Source organism: Erinaceus europaeus, chromosome 17 (genome assembly GCF_950295315.1).
Source record: "Erinaceus europaeus chromosome 17, mEriEur2.1, whole genome shotgun sequence".
In the NCBI taxonomy this organism is placed as follows: domain Eukaryota; kingdom Metazoa; phylum Chordata; class Mammalia; order Eulipotyphla; family Erinaceidae; genus Erinaceus; species Erinaceus europaeus.
Genome location: NC_080178.1, coordinates 65,436,753 through 65,462,650, shown reverse-complemented (window position 1 = coordinate 65,462,650; position 25,898 = coordinate 65,436,753). Strand labels below are relative to the sequence as shown.

The 25,898-nt window shown below is 49.9% G+C and overlaps 2 protein-coding genes across 2 annotated transcripts; one reads left to right on the top strand and one right to left on the bottom strand.

The window, feature by feature from the left end:
- Positions 1 to 7,984: 7,984 nt before the first annotated feature.
- Positions 7,985 to 19,753, top strand: TRIM21 (tripartite motif containing 21). The gene is made up of 7 exons (XM_007527549.3): positions 7,985 to 8,083; positions 9,743 to 10,178; positions 11,441 to 11,536; positions 12,137 to 12,367; positions 16,115 to 16,137; positions 17,075 to 17,172; positions 17,420 to 19,753. Exons 2-7 carry the CDS (start codon positions 9,759 to 9,761, stop codon positions 17,974 to 17,976), a joined length of 1,425 nt encoding a protein of 474 aa, XP_007527611.2. The 5' UTR covers positions 7,985 to 8,083; positions 9,743 to 9,758; the 3' UTR covers positions 17,977 to 19,753.
- A 408-nt stretch (positions 19,754 to 20,161) lies between these two features.
- On the bottom strand, positions 20,162 to 22,026 carry LOC103117488 (olfactory receptor 52B4-like). Its single transcript, XM_007527547.3, has one exon. It carries the CDS (start codon positions 21,107 to 21,109, stop codon positions 20,162 to 20,164), a length of 948 nt encoding a protein of 315 aa, XP_007527609.1. The 5' UTR covers positions 21,110 to 22,026.
- Between the last annotated feature and the right edge of the window lie 3,872 nt (positions 22,027 to 25,898).

The window sequence follows — 25,898 nt, the reverse complement described above, 5'->3', positions numbered from 1 at the left end:
TTGCTGGGCACCACCTGGAGAGTCAGGAGGAGAAGCATGAGTCTCCCTGGGCCTGGGGTTGGTGGTGGTGAGCCAGGAGCCTGCGTGTGGGTGTCAGCTCAACTCGTCTCACGAAAAACATCACGTCCTGGTTCTGTCGCCTCGCCAGCTTCTCTCCTCTGCAGGGGTGCAGGGGCACCCCTAGTTCAGTAGGCATCTTCCAGGTGGTTTCCATTTGTAAATCAAAGCCCTGCAGACCCACAGGCTATAAATAAAGCTCAGCCTCAAACTCCTGCCAGACCATCTTCCCTTTCCTACTGTCCAAGAAATCTCCAGGGAAATCCAAAGCTAGGCTTACTTTTCACTCTGTGGCACTCTGGACCTCTGAATCAACTAACTTTGTTAATCTCTTAATTTTTTATTATCTATTTATTGGATAGAGATAGCCAGAAATTGAGAAGGGGAAGATAGACAGAGACAGAGAGAGACCTGCAGCCCTTCTTCACTGCTCATGAAGCTTCCCCCTGCAGGGGGGAACCAGGGGCTTGAACCCGGGTCTCTGTGCACTGTAATGTGTGTATGCAACCATGTGGATCAACTACCCTTTAACCGGATCCCTTCCTTTCAGATCCTAGTGAAGCCAACCTAGACGAAATCATGATAGTTTTTTTGAGGTTTGGTCACAAACAGCCCTGCTTGCTTGGGCATTCTGACACCTCTTCTGTGTTTCCATACAGAGTGATTGTGTGAGTGCTTGAGAGGAAGCAAGTATGGTGATCTTACTTTCCTTAACTTTCTATAATGCTCCCCCCTGGCTCCTGCTGTGACAGGGTCGGTCTAAACTGGTTTCATTCCTGGGTCTCTGCAAGCAAGACCTTTGCCGTGACCTGGCTGTAACCTGCGGCCTGCTCAGCCATTTCCCAAAGCACTAAGATGCTTGAGAGACCGCCTCATAAAGCAGCTTATGTGAGGAGGATCATGGGGTTTCCTGGCTGTTTCCCGCATCCATGGGGCATCTCTCCACTTCATAAGGAAGCTGGGGTTCACAGAAGCTAAATAACTTCCCCAAGTTCATGCACCAGGCAGTGCACCCAGGCCGTTCAGCTCTGGCTTTAAATTTCAACCCGGCATGAAGATAACGCTTCATTGCCTCATAAGATCTGCAACTTCCCGGGGATTAGATCCTTTGCATCTGCTCGGGATGGCAGGGCCCCTACTAAATCACTCCTAGGGCAGAGTCTGAGCTAGAGAGAGGTCCCCCGCTCAGGTGAATCCTCAGCTGACCCCAACCAGGCCTCTCTGCCTCCATCACCCCCACTTTGCCCGGCTGCTCTCCAGATGGTGGGCCGCCCTCTGAAAGCAAGGGTCACAGCTCACTGGTCCCCAAGACCCATGAGAACAGAGTTGGACACTAAAGAGGATGCTGCCCCCCCTTGTGATGCTGCAGGGCTGGCTGAGACCCTACTGAAGTGCTGTGCCCTCGTCCTGCAGGGAAAGCAAGGCCGGCACTACCCACCTCACTGGTATTGGTGGGCACAGGAGACACTGTAAGCTGGCACACAGTCGGTGTTTATCATTGCAGAGCTAACCACACACTCTAGGGCTTCCCACGCCATCTCATGGAGTCCCCCTCCCCCATGCCTGCGGTGACATCACCTTTTTTTTGCCTCCAGGGTTATTGCTGGGGCTCAGTGCCAGCACCATGAATTCACTGTTCCTGGAGGCCATTTTCCCCCCTTTTGTTGCCCTTGTTGTTGTAGCCTTGTTGTGGTTATTAATGTTATTGTTGATGTGTTAGTTGTTGGATAGGACAGAGAGAAATGGAGAGAGGAGGGGGAGACGGGGGTGGGGTGGGAGAAAGACAGACACCTGCAGACCTGCTTCACTGCCTGTGAAGCGATTCCCCTGCAGGTGGGGAGCTGGTGGCTCGAACCGGGATCCTTATGCCGGTCCCTGTGCTTTGCGCCACGTGTGCTTAACTGCTTAACCTGCTATGCTACGCCCGCCCTCTGACATTACCTCCTTTCTGTGGGTGAGGAGCCAGAGCTGAAAGGCAAGGCAGCTCTAGGCCACACCCACAGAACACAGCTCAGGGCCAGTTCGCACACAAATGCAGGTATGAAACTGTACCTCTGGAGACCCTGAATGCTGTAAGCCACTATTAACTCATCCATGGAAAATATAAACAGTAAATGAGAGAGAGATAAAAGGGGGAGAGAGAGGCTTCAATCACCCTCCACTTGACTCTAAAACTCGTGCACCACAGCTGGAAGGTAACTGGTTATATCACAGGCCTTTTGCACCTGAGGGTCAGAGACTTGCAGCTGTACTCTGTGGGCTGAGGAGGGGGACGTTAATCCTGCCAGTGTTGCTTCTCCTAGAAGACTGAAGACGAGGCTTAGGGGAAGGGGGGTCTCCTTTGCCACCCCTGCCAGCTTCTATGCACCAACCCTAGAACCTTCCCCATAGGAAACTTCTGGTGGGTGGGTGTGTTTACCGTCAGATCCTGTGTGAGTTTAACTACAGGCTCAGTGTTTAGAAGGAACTTTCTTCAAAGAAGTCATCTCCTGAGAGAGAAACCAAGAAGTAATATAACTATGGGGGGGGGTGAGTTGGAGAGAAGAGAAGGAAGGGGTGGAGAAACAGAATGAACACACAGCAGGCCCTTCTAGCCTGCGGTGGTGAGTTAAAGCTCTGGACTCTGTCTTCTGAAATCTTCCAGGTGAGGGACAATCAACAGTGCAAAGGACTGTGTCTTTCACAGGCAGAGAAGTCTGTCCCCAAAAGGGCAGAGGAGAAAGGACCCAGTTCAGAGGAGATTAGAGAGCCTTTACCCTCAGGGTTTCTATGGCAACCAGGACTCAGTCTCCAGCACTCAGGGGGATGGATTTGCAGGCTGAGTCCTGGGACTGAAGAAGCCCCAGCTCTGGGGCCAAGAGAGGTTAGTAAAGAAATAAAGGAGGGGGGTGTGTGGGGAGGGGGCACTCGCCTTGCAAAAGACTATTTAGGACTTGGGGAGCCATGTGTTCCCCAAGCCCAGGGTGCTGCCTGGAGCTCTGATGCTGGAGAGGAGCGCAGTGTGTGTGCAGTCAGGAAGGTCTGCAGGTTCCAGCAGAAATCGGAAACGGCTCACACCTCCTCTGCTTTCTATCGTCTGGTCTGTTTCTGTGTCCCGGGAAGGAATTGGGGGCTGGGGCACAGAGAGCCCCTCCTCCCTGCACCATGCACACAGATGCTCAGAGGTCACTGCTGTAACAGGACATGGATTCTGGAAACTAACAGTGAAATCTCAGTGACAGCTCCCACAGGCATAGCACAAGTTCCTCTAAAGGTCTCAGTGTTACATCTGGAGTCAACAGGACTCCATGATTGTTGAATTCACGCGCCCACCCCCACACCTTGGTGTCCTCACCTAGAAAACAGAGACAAGAGTGCTCCTCTCACTGCTGTGGCTGGGTGGGACACATTTAAGAAATCGCATCCCTTACAGAAAAGGAAGGTACTGAATGGCCCCTCTCTTTCTCTCGAGGAAATAAAAAACAGAGGCTGGCAGTGGAGCACCTTGGTTAAGCTTCCATAGTACTAAGCACAAGGACCAGGGTTCGAGCCTCCCACTCCCCACCTGCAGTGGAGATGCTTCACAAGTGGTGAAGCAGGTTTTCAGGTGTCTCTCTCTCTCTCTCTATTTCTTTCTGTCCTATCCAATAAAATGAAAAAAAAAAAAAAAGGCCACCAGGAGCAGTGAATTCATAGTGCTGGAACTGAGCCCTAGCAATAACCCTAGAGGCAAAACAAGTAAATAGGAAGAAATAAATTGAAATGTCAAGCCTTTGCTGTCAGCCTGTCAATGGAATTTGGGGCACGGGAGGGGCCTGCAAGGGAAAAGGGGGGGGGGACACTGGCGCTTTGGAGGGGGCGAAGTAGGTGACAGGTTCAGAAGAACTAGGAAGGGAAGTTGTGCCCGACTTGGCTGAGTATACAGGAAGGCTGTCACACAGTCTGTCCCCTCTGCCTGTCTTGGTCCCAGAATCCCAGGACACAGGTGAGACTCCCTCTGTTTAGGGGTGGCAGGGGGGCCTGGGGAAGCAGGGGTTGGTGAAGGGAAGCCTGCTCATCTGCAGAATGCTCAGCCCTTAGGAATCCTCACCAGAGAGAGGGAGGCTCAGACAGCCCCTCTCAGTTGACCGCATCCCCTGCCAGACCTGTCCACCCGCAGGACACTCACCACAGCTGCAGAGACCCTGCCTCCTCTCATCTGTTCCCGTGTGTGAGCAGCACCTGTTGCTGTGTCAGTAAAACAGGGGCTTTATAATCCCAGACAGGACATCAGGACATCACAGGTCTGCTGAGACTCATAGTGGTGATTCCTGTCACCACCCCTCCTCTCCCTCCCTCCCCTCCCCTCCAGTGCTGGGCCAGCAGCTCAGGGACATGGGGCAAAGCCTCAGGGCCCCTGGTATTTCAGACAGACGGGCACCGGGAGGATACAAGGTGCCCTGTGCAGAGCACCTGCACTGTCCTGGGGACAGAGGACCGCAAGAGGGCGGCTTGAGACAGAGACACAGCAGAAGCCAAGGCATGTCCATGACCAGGGGAAGGAGCTGATGCTCTCTCCAAATGCTGTTGGCAGTAAGCCTCAGCCTCAGCCGGGAAACCAAGATGTGTGAGTGCTTCCAACACCAAGAGCCTGTCAGAGAGATGTGTGAGTGCTTCCAACACCAAAAGCCTTCCTTCCCAGAAGATCCTGAGCAAACAGATTCAGGCACCTGCCCAGCCCCCCAGCCCCGCCCCACCCCACCCCGCACAAACTGCCCCAGGACTCAGCTGCAGATTTTGAAATAAACTTTTTATTGTTGTGATGAATGTAGGCGTACAGAAAAGCTAAGAGTTCATCCTGTAGAGTCCAAGATGCTTCCACTGGAGTCTGTGCCCTGAAGCTTCAGTCCTGCTCAGCACAGGGAGGAGTTCAGGGCTCTGAACACACAGGCTTCCTTCGAGGGGGAGGGAGAGGGAGGAGGGGGAGGGGGAGGGAGAGGAGGAGGGAGGAGGAAGGAGGGGGAGGGGGGAGGAGGGGGGAGGGAGGGAGAGGGGAGGAAGGAAGGAGAGGGGAGGGAGGGGACAGGGAGGGGGAGGAAGGAGGGGGAGGGGGAGGGAGGGGACAGGGAGGGGGAGGGGAGGGGAGCAGGGAGGGAGAGGAAGGGAGAGGGAGGGAAGAGGGAGGGAGGAGTGGGAGGTGGGGGGAGGGAGGAGGGAGAGGGAGGAGGGGGAAGGAGGGAGAGGGAGGAGGGGGAAGGAGGGAGAGGGAGGAGGGGGAGGGAGGGAGAGGGAGGAGGGGGGGAGGGAGGGAGAGGGAGGAGGGGGAGGGAGGGAGAGGGAGGAGGGGGAGGGAGGGAGAGGGAGGAGGGGGAGGGAGGGAGAGGGAGGAGGGGGAAGGAGGGAGAGGGAAGGAGGGAGGAGGGGGAGGGAGGAGGGTGGGAGGGAGGAGGGTGGGAGGGAGGAGAGAGGGAGGGAGGGAGAGGGAGGAGGGGCAGGGAGAGGGAGGAGGGGCAGGGAGAGGGAGGAGGGGGAGGGAGGGAGGGAGAGGGAGGAGACGGAGGGAGGAGGGGGAAGGGAAGTACAGAGGAGAAAGGAAAGAGAGTGAAAGGACAGTGGGTACTGTGCAGGCTGCCCACCCCCAAAATCAGAGTAACTTTTACAAACTTACCAATGTGTGTTCCACTTAAAATCACCTCATGGGCTCTGAGAGATCGCTCACCAGCTAGGGTACTTGTTCCAAGCATGTAAGACTCAAGTTCAAGCTCCACCACATAGGAGTACTAGGCAGCTGGGTGAATGAATGAATGAATGAATGAATGAATGAATGAATGAAATGATGGGTCAGGAGCAGTGAAATCTACACCAATTTAATTATAGGGCACCAGAGACCCACCTACTAGGGAAAGAGAGAGGCAGACTGGGAGTATGGACCGACCAGTCAATGCCCATGTTCAGCGGGGAAGCAATTGGATTGACCTTCCCGTGGTGCATCTCCTGAGTACCCATTCATTGGGGAAACTGACGATCCTTCCTAGCCGACTGAATCCACATGGATCCCAGTCACTTTCAAAGACAGCAACAAGCAGCTCCTGACAGCTTTCAAGCTGTTGGTCCTGCTCTTCGAGTCCTCCAACTTAATGTTGAGGGGCTGTCCTTTGCCATACGCGTTCTTATTGGTCAACTGGAGATACAGCATCAGGCAGATGTTATCTGCCTACAAGAAACACATATAGCAGTCGATGAAGCTGCTCGATTCACCATCAGGGATTCGATTTAATATGCTTGGCAAACGCTAGAAGAAGAAGAAGAAGAAGCGGGGAAGCAATTACAGAAGCCAGACCTTCCACCTTCTGCATCTCACAATGACCCTGGGTCCATGCTCCCAGAGGGATAGAGAGTGGGAAAGCTATCAGGGGAGGGGGTGGGATATGGAGATTGGGTGGTGGGAATTGTGTGGAATTGTACCCCTCCTATCCTATGGTTTTGTGAATTAATCCTTTCTTAAATCAAAAATAAATTAAACAATTTAATTAATTAGTGGAACCTGTTGCACTGTCTCACCAGTAATAAATTTGTCTCACTGTGGAGAATCCTGGACTAAAAACAACAAACGGGTGTGGAGGCAGTGACACAGCAGGTTACCTGCATGTTACCATGTGCAAGGACCTGGCTTCAAGCCCCTGGTCCTCACCTGCAGGGGAAAGTTTCATAAGCATGAAGGTGTGCTCTCTGCCAACATGAACTTCGAAGATCTGAAACAATCCTTTTGAAAAAAGAAGCGCAGGAGGTAGATAGCATAATGCTTATGCAGACAGGCTCCAAAGTCCAAGGTTCAATCCCCACCACCATAAGCCAGAGCTGAGCAGTGCACTGGCATAAATAATAAATAGAAAAAAAGAAGAGGGTGGGGGAGACAGCATAATGGTTATGCAAATAGACTCTCAGGCCTGAGGCTCCTAAGTCCCAGGTTCAATCCCCCGCCCCACCATAAGCCAGAGCTGAGCAGTGCTCTGGTGTGTGTGTATGTGTGTTTTCATCTCCCTCAAAAATAAAATTAATAAAAAATTTTTAAAAAGAAACTCATATTTAAAAAAAAAGAAGAGACTTTTTAAAAAATATTTTATTTTATTTATTCCCTTTTGTTGCCCTTGTTGTTTTATTGTTGTAGTTATTATTGTCATCGTTGTTGGATAGGACAGAGAGAAACGGAGAGAGGAGGGGAAGACAGAGAGGGGGAGAGAAGATAGACACCTGCAGACCTGCTTCACCGCCTGTGAAGCGACTCCCCTGCAGGTGGGGAGCCGGAGGCTCAAACCGGGATCCTTACACCGGTCCTTGCGCTTTGCACCACATGCGCTTAACCCGCTGCGCTACAGCCCGACTCCCCGAAGAGAGACTTCTGTTAAAAATAAAACCAAACCACTTTTCACTTAGACCTCTTTGAGATGTGGTGTCCAGTCTCTCTTAGACAAGTCATACTAAATTACAGAAATCACATGCAGAAATCACAAGTACCCAAATACACCCGCTACTAAACCACAGCAGCAAACAGAACTGACAGATCTGAACATTCTAACACATATAAATCGCATGAGCCAAGTCTACGTGACTGCTTGCCACTAGTTTGGAAAGGTGATTAATTAGGACAGCGAAGTCCAGAGGAGGAGGACGAGACAAGGAGAGACACCTGCAGCCCTGCTTGCCGCTCCTCAAGCTCCCCCTGCAGATGGGGGGGGGGGGTCTCCATGCCCTTCCCGGCCCAGATTAACACGCAGCATGCCTGGGCGTCCAAAGGGCTGAGTGCGGACCCAGAAGATCCCAGGTCCCTAGAGCAGGAGGAGGACACAGCAGAAGCCACAAGCACAGGGAACTTTTGCTTCAGCGCCTCTGAGTGTCAGCTTCTCCCCGGCTTCCTCCACCTCCCCCTCGGCCCCACCCTCTCCCTCCTCCCCTCCCACTGCTCCGCCCCCTTCCTCCCTGTTCCTTCCCGACTGGGACTCGCCACTTAGAGGAAACTGAAAGTGAAATAGGCTGTTCCTGCCGGCTGCCGCTTTCCGAGCCTTCTTAGGTGAGTGAGCCCCATCCCCGTCTTTCCTGGGGGACCCCTTCCCCAGTGCAGCCCTGGGCCTCAGTCTCTTTACTCTCGCAGGCCCCTCGCCTTGGCCCAGGGACCCCGTGGTCTGAGCAGGGTGCACCTGGCCTGCACCCACTCGGGGTCAGTGCCGGAATCCTGGGGTCTCCCAGCCCCACAAGTCCCCCTGCTGATGGGCGAGGGGCTGGTTATTCTGGGGGATAGGAAAGTGGGGAGTAGGTGGCAGTGGGCAAGAAGAAAGCTCTGTCCTGCTTGTCCCCAAAATCCGGAGAGGACGTGCATTTCTTGCATTTTGCTGTCTCTACCCAGAGGTTGTGTGTGAGCTAGAAAAGGGCTCGGAGCTTAGAAGTTTGAAGGCCTGAGTTCAGAACCCCCAACACCACGTGCTAGAGTGAAGCCCCATCCCCATCCCCCACAACACCCCCCATCTTCTTGTGAGGAAGGAAGGAAGGGGAGAGGGAAAGAGGGGGAACAGTCTGCCATGTACGTGAACCCACCTAGTTCTACCTGTTTTCCAAGGGTCTCTCTCTCTCCATCTCTCCCTCCCTCCATCCTGCTGTTGAGTGATGGCTTGTAGGGGCATCACCACCTCCTCTGCTGAAGAGAAGGGTTATGGCACATGGTTGCAGTGAGGACTGGTGCCCGGTGCCCGAGGTAAACCATCTCTCTCTAAAGTTTCTCAATTTCTGTCTCTCAGGGGCGGGGGGGGGGGGGCACTGAGTTTCCTCTCTGAATCAGTGGCCCAGACTGAGAAGTTCTTATGATTCCAGCTGATGGCCTGGTGTCGGTTAAGGCCAGGTGTCGGGCTGCTCGGCGGAGAAGAGATCCATAGCAAGTGGGGTACACAGATCTTTATTATTGGATGGGGGTGGCACAGGCCACGTGGAGTCCCCACTACCTGGGGGGGGGGGTGTGACGTGGGGGGCAGGATTGGTTGAAGGGGCACTGCTAGGATTTCGCGGCATGGTAAAACCCCTGGGGGCATGCTGGGAAATTGTGCAGATGCAGTCACATCTGCCATCTTGTCCCCTCAGGCTACTGCTAGTTCCCGCTATAGTTGGGACATTCTCGGAGTGCCTGTTTCGCCATGTTGTGCCCTCAGGGCACTGTCTATATCCCCTCAATATTTGGACTGCTATGGTTACTCCTCCCCCTCCCATTCTCCCCAGAGTTACTATCCTATCCTGGAGTGCTATGATTACTCCTCCCCCTCCCATTCTCGGGAAAGCTGAAAGTTAAAAAGAAAAGGAGGAATTGTTGGTATGTTGGTATGTTTGGTCTCCCCCCCCCCCCAGGAGAATTGGTTTGGTCCTTGCTAGTTTGGGGCCCTCTTTGTCCCCGCCCCCTATGCTAGTAGTGAGAATTCTTGGATAAAGAGGAGGGACCGATCTGTGTGGTGATTAGTTTGGGTTAGTTTATGGATCATTGTTCAGTGAATCAATAAATACAGCTTCCCTGCCCAGCCGTGTGTCTCTGGTCGTCTCTGTCTAACACCGCGAAGCTAGCCCGGCCTGCTGGGCCCCCGAACATTAACGACAGTCTGGCCTTCTCGCCTGCTCTGGTTTTCCTCCGCAAGGGTTCTTATCTCACACTGCCCTTTCCCTCCGTCTCTCTCACCCCGCCATCCCCCCGCAGGCCATCCCCCACGCCCATGGCGTCAGCAATGCCCTTGGCTAAGATGTGGGAGGAGGTCACCTGCCCCGTCTGCCTGTATCCCATGGAAGAGCCCGTGAGCATCGAATGTGGCCACAACTTCTGCAAGGGCTGCATCTCCGAGATCGGGAAAGCGGGGGGCAGCAACTGCCCCATGTGCCGAGTCCCCTTCCTGCTCAGGAACCTGCGCCCCAACCTGCAGCTGGGCAACATGGTGGCCAACCTCAAACAAATGGGCCAAGATGCCGCGGGGAGCCCCGAGGGGGACGCGCAGGGGCAGCGCTGCGAGGTGCACGGAGAGAAGGCCCTCCTGTTCTGCGAGGAGGACGGGCTGGCCCTGTGCTGGGTGTGCCACCAGTCCCGGAAGCATCGGCACCACAGCATGGTGCCCATTGAGGAGGCTGCGCAGGAGTACCAGGTGAGGCCTGCCGGGGCCGGGCAGGAGTACCAGGTGAGGCCTGCCAGGGCCGGGCCGCGCAGGGAGGGGAGGGCCTGGGGCCGGCCCTGGGGACGACGGCCACCTGTGGAGCGCAGGAGCAGGCAGAGAAGACCATCCTCCACTCTCCATGTCTAATGCAAGGTGGTTGCCACCAACGCAGGCCAACCTTCTCACCCCAGGAGCCAGGGAACATGCCATGAGAAACAGCTCTGAGAACTGTGCTCGTCACTGCCCAGCAGGTGGCGCCAGGGAGGTCCCAAGTTGGAGCCCAGGCCCCCTATGTGCCAGGGTTTCGTCCGGTTCTGCTAGGTCTCTCCCCCCTTTTCCTCATCAGTAAATTGAAAAGTAAAATAAAAAGAATTGGGTGGCGTGGTGATGCACCTGGTATGGCACATACATTGCAGAACTCCAGGAACCTGGTTCAAGCCCCCATTCTCCACCTGCGTGGGGAAGCCACACAAGAGGTGAAGCAGTGCTGCAGGCCTCTCTCTCTCTCTCTCTGTCTCTATCTCTGTCTCTATCTGTCTTCCTCTCTGCCTGCCCCCCACTTCCCTATCAATGTCTGACTCTATCCAAAATAATGCAATAAATAAGTAAAAAAAAAAAAAGGAAATGATTACTTTTTTAATTATCTTTATTTATTGCATAGAAACATCCAGAAATGGAGAGAGAAGAGTGAGATGGAGAAGGAGAGAGACAGACACCTGCAGCCCTACTTCACCACTCACAAAGCTTTTCCCTGCAGGTGGGGACCAGGGGCTTGAACCTGGGTCCTTGTGCGCTGTAGTGTGTGCGCTCAGCCAGGTGCACCACCGCCTGGCTCCGAAAATGATTATATTTTTTAAATGTGTCCTTTATGGTCCCCTATTTCTCAACTCTTACAAGAAAATCAGGGTGTTTTCCCCCTTAAATCTTCGCATCCACAGAATCGTAAATCCTGAGTTCAGAGGAGGGGAGGACCACACTCTGAGGAGCACCATGATCTGGGCTGGGGACAGCTCACTTGGGTAGTGGGTTCCTTTGCCACAGACACAGGCCAGAGTCTAGCCTGGCTCCAGTCATAGTGGAGAAAGCTTCAGTGTTATGGCCCTTTTCACACTCTCTCTCACATTTCAGTGTGTGTGTGTGTGTGTGTGTGTGTGTGTGTGTGTGTGTGTGTCTGTGTGTGAGGGAGAGCCAACTCGAGCCTCCTCACAGCACCTCTTAATCTTGGGGCACTAACCTGTGATCTTTCTCCTTAGGAGAAGCTCCTGGATGCTTTAGAGGAACTAAGTAAAAAGCAGCAACTGGCGGAGATGCTGCAAGCAGATGTTGCAATGAAGAGAGAAGACTGGAAGGCAGGTCACACCTGGGAGGCAGCGCCAGCACCCCGGGCTCCAGAAAGCCCTACCCAGAGTCCTGCCTACCTGCGGGGCAGACGGGATGCCCGTTCTCTGCACTCTTGAGAGATGGGAGTTAGACAGCGGGCCTAATCAAGAGAGAACAATAGTCTAGGGAAAGGTGCTGAGAGGGTGAGCCCTCCCCTAAAGATCCTGTCAGGAGAGATGCCCATACAGAAGTGACAGCCAGGCTTGGAGCACTGGAGCCTCCAGGTGACATGAGGGGGAGGTTTAGAAGATCCAGCAGAGGGAGTTCCTCAGATCCTGGGGAAGAGAGCAAGGGAGCTGTCAGGTCTCAGGAGGGCCCTCCAGCACCAGCAGGAGAGCAGAGCGCAAGGGAAGATCCCCAAGGCCTCATGCCCCAGGACTGAAAGAAGTGCTGTGAACCCCTTTCTGTGAGGCTGCAGGGGCTGGGGACTAGTGTGCATCAGAGCTGGGCCCAGACAGAGTGATGCAGCTACAGGGTGGAAAATAGACCTTTCTGGTACCAGTTCCACAGCCAAGCTTTCCCAGAGCAGGGAGATTTGGGTAAAAAGTTGCTCTCCCCTGATGCCACAGAGGGAAGTGGAGGGGCGCAAAGAGAAGATCCATGCCGAGTTCCTGAAGCAGGGAGATACCATGACTAAGGAGGAACAGAAGCATCTGCAGGAGCTGGAAAAGCAGGAGAAGGAGCACCTGAGGGCCCTGGGGCAGGCAGAAGCCAGCCTGGCCCAGCAGCTGCAGGCCCTGCTGGAGCTGAAATCAGAGGTGGAGCGGAGGATCCGGGCCTCAGCACTGGAGCTGCTCCTGGTGAGTCCTACAGAGGGGCTTCCTCCCTCACAAAGTCAGGACAACCTGGGGAAAGCTGGAGCTTTCTGGAGCTACCCTGAGAGCAACAGAAGCTCAGCCTGCCTGATTTCAGAAAATGCCGGGGAACCATGAGTGTCTTAGCTCCAGGGTTTGGAAAGGGACAGCGCCATCCCATGCAGCAAATGAAAGAAAGAGGTGTCTTTAGGAATGCTGCCCTGATTATGCCACCTCGGTAGCCTTGAGAACGTGCCTGACCTCCCATGTGTTAAATGTCTGGGGTGATGACATTTGTGAGGACTAAATGAGAGAATCCCCAGAGGCCTTGAGTGCTTGCGCAGGAGAAGGCTTTCCGAAATAGGCTCCAACTAAAACCGCCAAAATGAAGATTCAGAAAGGGGGTGGGGGTAGGATAGATAGCATAATGGCTATGCAAAGAGACTTTCAGGCTCCAAAGTCCCAGGTTCAATTCCCCACCACCATAAACTAAAACTGAGCAGTGCTCTGATTAAAAATTAAATAAATTGGGAGTCGGGCGGTAGCACAGCGGTTAAGCGCACGTGGCGCGCAAAGCACAAGGACCGGCGTAAGGATCCCGGTTGGAGCCCCCCAGCTCCCCACCTGCAGGGGAGTCGCTTCACAGGCAGTGAAGCAGGTCTGCAGGTCTCTGTCTTTCCCCCTCTCTGTCTTCCCCTCCTCTCTCCATTTCTCTCTGTCCTGTCCAACAACGACAACATCAATAACAACAGCAACAATAGAAACACAAGGGCAGTAAAAGGGAAAATAAATACATATAATTTTAAAAAATTAAATAAATCAAATCAAATAGATTCAGAAAGGAGCCCCGCCCCCAGCTTGGCCACCAGCTCTCTCCGATACCCTCTGGAACCCAAGTGGCATGAGTGGGCACCCTGGTCTCAGTGCTGATGTCAGGGGACAGGTGTGCAGCTGTTCACAGCTGCACTGTGCTGGGGGTCACTCCCTTTCTACCCACTCTATGGAGAGTGCCCATCACAAGTGAATCCTGAATTTTGTGGAATGCTTTTTCTGCATCTACTGGGGTGAACATAGAATTTTCAGTCTTCAATTGGCTGGTGTGGTCTACCCCAATAGTGTGGGAGTGCTAAACAATCTTTGCATCCCTGGAACGCGTTTACTTGATCATAGTGGATGGTTGCTGTGGTTGTGGTGGTGGTTGTTTGCCTCTGAGGTTATGGCTGGAGCTCAGTGGGCGCCTGCACTACGAATCCACTGCTCCCGGTGGCATCTTTCTCCATTGTTGTTGTTGCTACTATTGTTGGACAGGACAGAGAGAAACGGAGAGAGGAGGGGAAGACAGAGAGGGGGAGAGAAAGACAGACACCTGCAGACCTGCTTCACTGCTTGTTAAGTGACCCTCCCCTGCAGGGGGGAGCCAGGGACTTGAACCAGTTTCCTTGCACCTGTCCTTGCTCTTCACACTACATGCACTTAATCCAGTGTGCTACCACCCAGCGGATGGCTCCTTTAACATACCGTTTGCAAACACTGAAGATTTCTCTATGTTCGTCAGGAATGCTTGCTTACAAAGTCTCTCTCTCTCTCTCTCTCTCTCTCTCTGTGTGTGTGTGTGTGTGTGTGTGTGTGTGTGTGTGTGTGTGTGTGTGTGTGTGTTAGAGAGAGAAATGCTTATCTGCTGCTTCTGGTCAGGATATTAGATGGCTTTGTACAATGAATATGTCTCCTCTCATCTTTGATTTGTTGGACGTGTTTTAGAAGTCCAAGTAATATATCTTTGAATGTTAAGCAGAACTTACTAGTGAAGCTGTCTGGCCCTAGACATTTAGTTCTATGAGGTCTGATTAATTATTGTCTCTCTAGCGCTTATTGGTCTATTCAGATTTCTTACTTCCTCCTGATTCTGTCTAGAAAGTTGGTGTGACTCTAGGATTGTCTCCATTTCTTCTAGGTTTGTCTGCTGTATAGTTTGTTTTATTTTGCTGTTGTTTGTTTGTTGTGTGACTGTTCACAGGACTCTTCTGTGATCCTTTGTATATATTGGTGGTTTGCGGGTGTGACACGCCCTCTTTTATTTCTGATTTGAGTATTTCTTGGTAAGTCTGACTCTAAGATTTGTCAACTTTATCTGTTCTAGTGTCTGTTTAGTCCCTGTATCATTAACTTCATCTCTGATTTTTATCTCCTACCTTTTACTGACTGAGTTTGTCCTTTTTCTTGTCCTTTCAGAGGTAGGTCCAGGAAGTACTGAGTTACAAGCAAAATAATCTCTGATCCTCACCGTGTTAGTGAGCATATTATTGCTAAGAGGTAGAGTTAAAATTAAAATAATTATAAGCTATTTTTAAAACTTACTATGTGTGGTGACACACCTGGTGGCGCACCAGGTTGAGCGCACATGTTACAGTGCGCAAGGACCCAGGTTCAAGCCCCTGGTCCCCACCTACAGGGAGGAAGCTTCACAAGCAGTGCAGCAGGGCAGTAGGTATCTCTCTGTCTCTTTCCCTCCCTATCTCCCCCTTCCTCTTGATTTCTGGCTGTCTCTATCAAATAAATAAAGATCATTAAAAAAAACTTACTATGTGTGTTCTACTTAAAATCATCACATAGGATCACCTGGATCATTCACCAAGTAGAGCACCTGCCCCTCCATGCAGAGTTATGCTAGCTGGGCAAGTTTAGTGGTGTGTGGTCCAAATGAATGAGTGAGTGAAATCATACTTGTGAAGAGCCCCAGCTCTGCAAAAATGTCATTAAGTGTTGGAATTCACTATCACGAGAGACACATTTGTCTCACTTTAGGAAAGTGTGGGCCAGATAGTTTCAAAAGTCTCTTCTGCTCTAACAGTCTAGTGTCTTCTTTTTTTTTCATTTCTTTTTTTATATTTATTTATTTTCCCTTTTGTTGCCCTTCTTGTTTTTCATTGTAGTTGTAGTTATTATTGTTGTTATTGATGTCATTGTTGTTGGATAGGACAGAGAGAAATGGAGAAAGGAGGGGAAGACAGAGACAGAGCGAAAGAGAGACACCTGCAGACCTGCTTCACCACCTGTGAAGCACTTTCCCTGCAGGTGGGGAGCTGGGGGCTCGAACCAGAATCAGGATCCTTACTCCAGTCCTTGCACTTTGCGCCATGTGTGCTTAACCTGCTGTACTACCACCCGACTCCCTTAAGATTTTATTTATTCATGAGAAATGATAGGAGAGAGAGAAAGAACCCGACATTACTCTGGTATATGTACTGCCGGGAACTGAACTCAGGACCTCATGCTTGAGAGTCCAAAGCCTTATCCACTGTGCCACATTCCGGACCACACTCTAGTTTCTTTTTTACCAAGCCTTTCAGAGATGGTCAGGAAGCCATTTCTTTCTGGTTTCCAGCAAGCACTGACGAAAATGACTCTCCTCCCTTTCTCTAGATGATGCTTTTGCCCAACACTGAGTCAAGCTTTCTCACTATGCCTCAAGTCTTCTGGTTCCCAGGCATGGGCTCCCAACCCCTGAAAAACAGTATCCTCGAGTGACCCGTGCCCGAGAAACAGTGTCAGCCACACCCACCAGAGCCAGAACCACCACCCTGCACATTTCTGCACATCCTGACTTGGCCAATGGGCCCCTGTCACTGCCTTTGGGCCAGAGAATGATGGGCAGAGCAGGGGCTTATGGGCAATTAGAGCACCCACAGGAAAGCCAATCTTTGTGATAAATCATTGACTCCAGAACTGACTGCCTGTCTTTTTTTCCCCCCTTAGGAAGTGAAAATTATTCTGGAGAGGTAAGAAAATGGAGCAGTAAGTGTGTGTGCCTGTGGGAACTGTGGGTGAGTTAAAAGCATGAAGTTTTCTATCTTCCTCCTCTTAAAGACACAGGCGTCCATCAAATAATTGTGCTTCTCTGCCAGGCTAGCGCCACCAGAGAGACAGACTCTGGAACATGTGGCTGAACAGGAACACAATGCAATTCTGCCTTTATTGATCAGAAAAGAACTGCCTTGATACCTTCCAAATCGGAAGTGGCAGGCCAGAAAAGGAAATGGGTAGGAGAGGGGGTGGAGAGGAGAAAAGAGCACGAAGGTAGCCAGCTTCCATCTAACCAGTGGGGATTAAACCAATGCCCTGCAGGCAGAGTGGGTCTCAGGCAAAACAATGATTCTGTAAATAGACCACAGCGTTAAGCAATGACGCAGGGGGGAGCTCGCGTAATGCCCAACACTTCTCAGGTTCGCTCATGGACTTAGCTGCTCTGTTGACCCTAGACACTGGACTGTAGCACTGTCACAACGTGAAGGCCCAACAGACAACAAACTTGGGGGGAGGGGAGTTCTGAGTATAATACAGCCTGCAAAGGCCCCTTTCAAAAACTCCAGCCAGTTAGTTAGGAGGCTCTCCCAGAGCCACGACTGAGACCCTCACCCAGGGAGCATTCCAGGGTCCCTTCACCCAGTGGTTCAGCACTTATGGATGCCTTGGTGATAAACAGGAACCGAAAATGTACATGGTGACCTTGTCCTTGCAGGGACAGACTGTCCACATACTACAGAGGCGCATGTGGCCGGGGACCCCCTGGACAGGAACTATACAGCTCTGATGTCCTAACACAACAGGCGTTTGCAGATTCGCACCAAATTAATAGTGATCTGCAGATGAGGTTACAGGATTAGGGCTTGGGAGGTGGGGCTGTGGGTACGGAACCTCTCCCTCTCTCTCCCCTAGGTGTGCATCCTGGAAGCTGGAGAATCCTGAGATCGTCCCTCCCAAACTGACTGTGATCCAGCTGCCAGGGGTGGAGAAGAGGCTGAGGGCATTTGGAGGTGAGATCTTGTGCCAGGAGTGGGAGGTAAGGGTGGGAAGAGGGAGCAGAACACGCCAGAACTGGGGGCAGCAGGCAGAATGGAGTAGCTGAGGCAGTCACGGGGTAGGGAAGGTGCGTCCCTCAAAAACACGAGAGCTCTAGCTGGTCGAGGGTCTCGCTCACACAGACGGTATCGCTGTCTCCACCAAGAGCAGACACCAACCACCACCCCATCCTCCCTGGCCTGGCTACTCTTCTCTCTGCAGTGCACGTCACTCTGGATCCACACACAGCCAACCGGTGGCTCATTGTCTCAAAGGACCGCAGACAAGTGAGGCTTGGGATTTTTCCACAGAAAGTTCCTGAAAGCCAGGAGAGGTTTGAAGAGTTCCCCATGGTCCTGGGAGCCCAGTACTTTAACTCTGGAAAATGGTACTGGGAAGTGGATGTGACAGGAAAGTACGCCTGGGACCTGGGGGTTTGTAGAGACTCTGTGAAGAGGAGGGGAAGCTTTACTCTTAGCCCTAAGAATGGCTTCTGGACCATCTGGCTATGGAATGGGATATACGCGGTCGGCACCTCTCCCCAGAAAACCCTCTCCCTCCTGGAGCCCCCCCGCCAGGTGGGCATCTTCCTGGACATTGAGGCCCGCACCGTCTCCTTCTACAGCATCACAAAGTGCAGCTCCCTCATCTACTCCTTCTCTGGGTGTGCCTTCACCGACCTTGTGCGTCCCTTCTTTAACGCTGGCTTCAATGACTCGGGAAGAAATGCGGCCCCTCTCACCCTCTGCCCACTGGCTAAGACACCTGCTGCTTCTTGATGGCTCTCTGGTCACAACACCCCCTCTTGGAGTCCCCCTCATCTCAGTCTCTGAGTCTGCCTCAGTTTCCCACAAATGCTGAGCCACTTTGGTCTTTTAGATGTGTCAGGCTGGATGCCAGTGAAGAGATGGAGGGGGAGGTCACTGAGGGGTTATGTCCAGTGACCTTCGATGCCAGCTTTCAGCTCTGTGTGCCTCTGATGCCCTCCAATGCATCTGGACAGCCAAGGTGTGCTTTCTCATCCTCTCCAGGTGTGTGTGCATGAGAGACAGAGAGACTGACTCCAGTTGTGCATCCTCTCTAGACCTTTGCTTACACCTCTATATGGCTTATAGGGTTTCAGAGGGGCTTCCTAAACAAATGAGGCTTCACTCTGTCTCATTCACTGTTTGTTCTAGTGCATTTCTAGGATTATTTTTTCAACATCCACATGTCCAGTCTTAGTGCTATGGTCACTTGTAGGCCACCTGCCTTAACTACAACTAGCACACTACTGAAAGGAGGGCAGTGTTCTGTACGCCTTCCATGACCATAGTGACATCAAGTTTGCTGTCCTCTCATTACCAACATGCACACCTTACACTTGGACCAGGCTTCTGACCAACTTTCTCAGAAGCAGAGAAGCACTTGAGGAAACGTTTTAGTACTGAAAAAAAAATGATCCCGGTCAACATGAAATTCTAACACATGAACAGTCCTTTACAAAAAGAAGACACACTTTTGTTTTAAAAAAAAAAAAAGAAGAAGAAAGAAAAACTTCATTTACACCTCTTTGAGATGATGTGTTTGTCTACATTAGACAATTCAGACTAAATTATAAAAATCACATATGTGAGACTTGTAACCATCCAAATGGATTCACTACTTAGTTGGTTTCAACAAAGATTGATGTGAATACTAAAAAAAAAAAAAAAAAAAAAACTACATCATATGTAGCTGACAGTCTGAAACTTCTCTCACACAAATACATGTGTGTTTCTATTGACAGACCCTAAAAAAGCCCAAATCATGATTTCTTACTGCTCCTTTATATGTCAAAATATGGATGTGCTAGGACTCATCTGACTATGTGTGCCACTTAGATGGCAGGCCTTGAATAGCTGTGTTTCTACTTGATACTTGCTAAGTCTATGCACTTATGTGCATTGCACATGAGTATCTGGTCTCATGTTGAATATATGTTCCATGTGATTAGTGATAGGAAAACATCACTGGTTTGGTGGAAATAGCATAATGATCAGGCAAAAGAAGGCTTTTGTGCTTTAGGCTCCAAAGTCCCAGGTTCAATCCCCTAACACTACCATAAGTCAGACTAAACAGTACTTGAGTTAAAAACTAATAACTGTGGTCCAGGAGGTGATGCAGTGGATAAAGCGCTGGACTCTCAACCATGAGGTCCTGAATTCAATCCCTGGCAGCACAGGTACCAGAGTGATGTCTGATTCTTTCTCTCTCTGTCTTTCTCATAAATATATAAATTCTTTAATAAAAATAATAACTGGTCCCCAGTTGCAGGGTGAAAGCTTCATGAGTGGTGAAGTAGAGCTGCAGGTGTCTCTCTTTCTCTCTCTCTCCCCTCTCAATTTCTCTGTATCCAAAAATAAGTTAAATTAAAAATAATAATGAATAAACAATGATCACTGGCATTAATAAATGACTTTCTATGTTTTGTGTTCTGAAAAACAGAAGGAAATAATTATACCTCCTTTGAATTTATGTTAAAAATGTATGGCTAATATATCAAGTGTAAGATGTAAATTCTATAATTGATCTAAAAGAATAAATATTTTGATACAGATATGACATAGGAGTCACTGACTGAAGAAAATGTCTGCTTAGAAGAGTGAAGTAAGTGCACACACCAGTGAAGGGCAGCTGGCAGCTTCTGGGCAGAGACCAGGGCCTCCAGCGACTGCATTCTGTCCTGCAGCCTAGGAGAGGGGCAGGGAACTTGCCCATCTCCAAATCCTATGGCTGAAGATGCTCAGTAAGGCACACGGATCTCTGATGACTTATTAAAGGCTTTGGGACAAAAAAAAAAAAAAAAAAAAACATCGACACACTGCTGACAATTGCTCTAAGACAACACGACACCCTCCACATCCCAGGACAAAACACTGAGCATTCTCACCTCAGGCGTGGTGAGAATTACCGGGCAAAGGACAAGGTGCGTTTCCAGTTTAGTCACTTGTGCTTTGGAATTAACAAATGGACCAGCTGTTCCCGGATCTGTTTGGTCTTAACGCCATAGATGACGGGGTTTAACATGGGCGGGATGAGAATGTACACGTTGCCCAGCACGACCTGAACGCTGAGTGCGACGTGGCGGCCAAAACGCTGAGTGAGGATTGAGAAGATCCCCGGCCCGTAGAAATGAAGAATGACACAGATGTGGGAGCCGCAGGTGTTGAGGGTTTTTGCTCGAGCGTCTCGGGAGGGGATGCGGAAGACGGCACGGAGAATAAACAGATAGGAGATAAAAATTAGCACAATGTCTAAGACCAACGTTAACATGAGGATAAAGAAGCCATACCAGATGTTTATTCGGATGTCGTTACAGGAGAGGTGGGCTAACATGATGTCCTTGCAAGCGGTGTTTGGAAGGATGTTACTTTTACAGAAAGTCAGTCTTTTCAAAAGATATATCACAGGCAACACAGTACAATAACTTCTCAGAAAGATGGCCACCCCGATTTTCCCAATGAGTGCGTGTGTGAGAATAGCAGTGTATCTCAGTGGGGAGCAGATGGCGATGTAGCGGTCAAAGGCCATCACCAGCAAGATCCCTGACTCGGAGATGAATGTTGCAGAGATAAAAATGATCTGAGTTAGGCAGCGATCCAGGGAGATCTCCCCAGCTTGGAACCAGAAGATGGCCAAGGCCTGAGGGACAATGCATGTGGAGAGAAAAATGTCAGCTCCAGACAACATGGAGATGAAGAGATACATGGGCTCGTGGAGGCTGCGCCGTGAGAGGATGATGAAGAGGAGCAGGCCATTCCCAAGCAGGGAGATAATGTAGGAAATGAAGAAGGGAAGAGAGATCCACAGATGCAGGTCCTGGAACCCAGGGATCCCCAGCAAGCGGAAGATGGTGTGGCTGACACCTGTGCGGTTTAAGGGCATCGTCATAGTTCCAGAAGTCTTGCCTCACTTGCTAGTCACCAAGACAGAGGAAACATAGATTAAGCTCAAAGATGGTCTCTGGCGGGCAACTACCTGATCCAGGTCCATCCTGAGTATGCCTTTTTTTTTTTTTTATTTAAGAAAGGATTAATTAACAAAACCATAGGGTAGGAGGGGTACAACTCCACACAATTCCCACCACCCATTCTCCATATCCCACCCCCTCCCCTGATAGCTTTCCCATTCTCTATCCCTCTGGGAGCATGGACCCAGGGTCATTGTGGGTTGCAGAAGGTAGAAGGTCTGGCTTCTGTAATTGCTTCCCGGCTGAACATGGGCGTTGACTGGTCGGTCCATACTCCCAGTCTGCCTCTCTCTTTCCCTAGTAGGGTGGGTCTCTGGGGAAGCTGAGCTCCAGGACACATTGGTGGGGTCTTCAGTCCAGGGAAGCCTGGCCGGCATCCTGATGACATCTGGAACCTGGTGACTGAAAAGAGAGTTAACATACGAAGCCAAACAAGTTGTTGAGCAATCATGGACCCAAAGTTTGGAATAGTGGAGAGGAAGTGTTAGGGGGATACTCACTGCAAACTCTAGTGTACTTCTGCTTTCAGGTATATATTTTGCAGTAGTTTACGGATACGTGTGTGAGTGTGCCTTTTTTATCTTTATGTTCAAGGACTATCATAAAAATGTCACTTAGGGTTCCCCGTGAATAAGCCATGGGCTTCAAACAACACAGTGAGAGAAACAGTGTCTTCACTGAGTTTCCAAATCAGAATTGAGAGTCTCAGGAGTCTTGTCATTAACTCTAAGAAATGTATTTAGAATTTTAAGATTTCTTGAGTTATTAAAATGCTTGTATCATTTATAAATGGATCAAGGGCAAAAAGACCTTTCAGAACTAAACCTAAGAGAATACTGTGGGGAATTCTAGTGGGGGTCTGTGAGGAGCCTCAAAGCTGTATTTTGGTGAAATCAGTGAAGATAATCCCTGTGTTACCTTGAGGTCATATGGACCAGAGCACAGCAGGCACTCCAGTGCAAAAACCTGTAGCTACTTCTCAGGTGTCCTTCTCTAACAGAGCTGGACATGGAGATGTTTTTTCCTGGGGTTCAGTGCCTGTATTATGAAGTCACTACTCTAGAGACCTTTTTTTTTTTTTCTGTTTTTGTTGGATAAGACAGAGAAACTGAGAAAGGAGGTGGGGGATAGGGAGAAAAAAAGACACCTGCAGACCTGCTTCACTGCTCATGAGGGACTCGAACCTGGATCCTTGTGCCAGTCACTGTGCTTACCACAATGCACACTTAACCAAGTGTACTACCCCCCACCCCCCACATGGAGAATTTCTCCACCCATATTAACTCTCCTTAGTCTAAAAGTCCTACTCACTGCCTGAGAGGTTAAGGTGGCCTTTCATACATGAGTCTATCACCTGCGGTTTCAATACACCTGATTAAAAGGTCTTTTTCTTATACGTGCCCTTGCTTGCTGCTTTTTTTGTTTTGTTTTGTTTTTACTTTTTTGCCATGTGCACTGCTCAGCTCTCAGATTGAGGCCTTTGGTCTCAGAACCTCAGAAAGTCTTATGCATAACTTTGATGCTCTCCCTCATACCTCCAATCCTTGACTTTTGACTATTTGGTCTTTCCAGCAGTGAGCACAAAATCTTTCTTTTAGTAGCACTGCTGGAAGAGAGGGAAGAAAAAAAAAAGTAGATAAAAAGCCCCTGAAGGTTCATGGACCGTTATTTGCATCACTCTGAGAAGGGCTCAGGAGGACTGTGTTAGCAAAATGAAGCAACATAAATGATAATCAAGTTAGAGAGAGAGAGAGATGCACTCCTTAAAGATAGGATGCACAGCATATACTTTGGGGGATGAAGAGAACATTTTTAAGAGATAGAGCAGAGGCACTAAGGAGCTCAGAGACTGGTGTCTGGTCTCCAGGGGAAGTTATGAGAAACGGCCAATAGACTCAATCAGATCTAAAAACAGCCTCGCAAATGCTTCATGCCCAGTCCCAGTCTTCACGCAGACACCTTCAGACCTGTAGAATCTCACATCCTGCACCTCTTTGTTGTGCTCCTGAGAAGAACACCCCCACTCAGGGGTTCTCCTGTGACTGTGACTGCTCCTTGCTGCCCTCTGATCCCGTGAGCAGAGTCCTCTAATCATCAAAGCACTCACCTCAAGGACAGAAGCACACTTGTTTTCACTTGGTAACAAAGCAAACCAACCACACAACCAAATAAAGACAGGGACTTCAGGAGAAAACTACTTTATTTCACGTTTCAATACATCTACATGCCACCTGAGTGATTTGGTACAAATCAACAAATAAACCTCTTTAAAAAGGAAAAAATAATACCACCATATTCAAGTGTGCTCTCTTTATAGAATCTTACCAAACCCACACAGAACCTTGTATGTGGTTAAATACTAAAATCCAGAAAGTCAGGCAATCAACAGAAAGGGAAAAAGCCTTAAGTGCATGGCACTCCTCTCAGTAAAGAAAACGGTTCTCCTCATAACCTGGATGGTCTCACTTACAGATGGAAGTTCAGAAAGGAAGCCAGAAAAGGAGAGCCCAGTGTAAAAGTAGGGGCAGCTGTGCTTCACTACAGCCAAGAAGAGGACTCTGGGTAAAAAGAAGACGGAGAGGATGTTGGGGTTTCGGTGCATGATGGTGGGAAAGGGTCTAAGTTGTTGACAGTGTTTTGCAGACACATCAGTGGGAGACGAGAAAGTTTACTGATGGTCAACAACTGCACTGTAACCACTAACCCCCAAATAACATGATAAAAGAATGTGTTCTGGGAGTTGGGCTGTAGCGCAGCGGGTTAAGCGCAGGTGGTGCAAAGCGCAGGGACCGGCATAAGGATCCCGGTTCTAGCCCCCGGCTCCCCACCTGCAGGGGAGTCGCTTCACAGGCGGTGAAGCAGGTCTGCAGGTGTCTATCTTTCTCTCCCCCTCTCTGTCTTCCCCTCCTCTCTCCATTTCTCTCTGTCCTATCCAACAATGAAATCAATAACTACAACAATAAAAAAAAACAAGGGCAACAAAACATAATAAATAAAAATAAATAAATAAGTAAAATAAATTTTAAAAAGAATGTGGTCTTTTGTTTTTAAGTTCTCTGAAATACTTTTCTGAACTTTCGCGCATGTTCAGCTCAGTTAGAGAAACAAGAGCTGGGGCTGGGTGGTGGTGCACCTGGTTAAGCACATGTATTACAACGCACAAGGACCCAGGTTCTAGCCCCCAGTCCCCACCTGCAGGGGGAAAGCTTTATGAGTGGTGAAGCAGGGCTGCAGGTGTCTCTCTGTCTCTCTCCCTCTCTGTCACCCCCTTACCTCTTGATTTCTGGCTGTCCCTAGCCAATAAATATAATAAAAAAAATTAAAAGAAAAACAAGAGCTAGGTGTCTTCTCTAACAGTTCTAAGCCTTAATTCCCTGCATGTAAGATCAAACATTCAGGCTGTTTACCTAAATGTAATTATCAACCGATTACAACACTTAATCTGCCCTTAGACACAAAGCAGGTAAAAGAAATAAAATGAAAATAATACATAACAAAGAAGCACACCCGACTTCCTGGTAATGCTTCACTGCATGTGCGTGTGACACATGCGCACAGAGCTATCCCAGATCTCAGCACACACACACACACACACACACACACACACACACACACACACACACACCCCAAAGTATAACTCCTCCAAAAGTCTGGCAAAGGAACCAACAGAAAGTACTAGATCGGCAGGCTGAGGGATCAGAGCAGGTAGGGCATCCATGAATAAGCTTCGTTAATGCCACGGGGATTTCCCCTAGTCGGGTCAGAGGCCAGCGCAGGCCTTCTCCAGAGACTAAAGGGTGTTTGAAACCCTCGGAGTGACAGAGCATCCTTGTGCCCAGAGTCTTCCACCAGCGTTTCTCAGGTACCAGTTGCCAGACTCCTGAGATAACGACTGTTTACGACCGTGGGTCAGTGGTGAGCTGGCTCACGTGCACATCCACGAAATGAGAGCACAGATCTACATGCATCGTCCTGATGTATAAAGTTTGCCCGTATTTGCAGTGTATGGAACCCCAGCAAGGTCTAGTGCAGGGTACAACATTCTGCCACTGTATGTGGACTTGGCAAAGCATGAACACACAAGTGCGGATATAAATGCAGCCCCTCCCGCTTCCCCTGCACCCTCCCACCAACACAGAATTCTTTGTGCCTGACTCGACTTACCATTATGCCACTGTCCACACATTCTCAACCATCTACCTCAAGTGCATGAATAAGGTGGGTCTTCTTGGCTGAAATTTTTATCCCACAACAAAAGAAAACTCACTCACCTGCTTTAACTAGAGTTCTCACAGGCTAGAATGACAGAAGTCACACTTGAACTATTATCAGTGATGAGTCCCAAGGACCTGAGATTTTATGGATTGGCCAGAAAGCCTCAGAGACCACTACTACCCCCAGGGGGGGGGCAGATGGAGAATTACCTTCTTAACAACCTCTCCTTTGTGTGCACACAGTCACTATGGCTTCTCAAGCCTCTTTCTCCTCTCCCTCTCCCTCTCCCTCTCCCTCTCTCTCTCTCTCTCTCTGATTATGTGCTTATGTACTTTTTTCTAATAAACAACTTGCCAATAAGTGATCGTTTCCATTTTAATGGCAGTTAGTAAATGTGCATGCTGTTATAAAGCAAAGGACTTTGAAAATCAACATATTATTTTAAAACACATAGCAATGTGTTCCTTTTGACTGAAACAAAACTGAATTGGTACT

Bases quoted from the DNA above. Each gene is read 5' to 3' on its own strand.
- TRIM21 (XM_007527549.3), top strand. From the start codon at position 9,759: ATGGCGTCAGCAATGCCCTTGGCTAAGATGTGGGAGGAGGTCACCTGC. The intron at 12,368-16,114 runs GTGAGTCCTACA...TTCCCCCCTTAG, and splicing joins CAGCACTGGAGCTGCTCCTG to GAAGTGAAAATTATTCTGGA. The intron at 16,138-17,074 runs GTAAGAAAATGG...TCTCTCCCCTAG, and splicing joins GTGAAAATTATTCTGGAGAG to GTGTGCATCCTGGAAGCTGG.
- LOC103117488 (XM_007527547.3), bottom strand. From the start codon at position 21,109: ATGACGATGCCCTTAAACCGCACAGGTGTCAGCCACACCATCTTCCGC.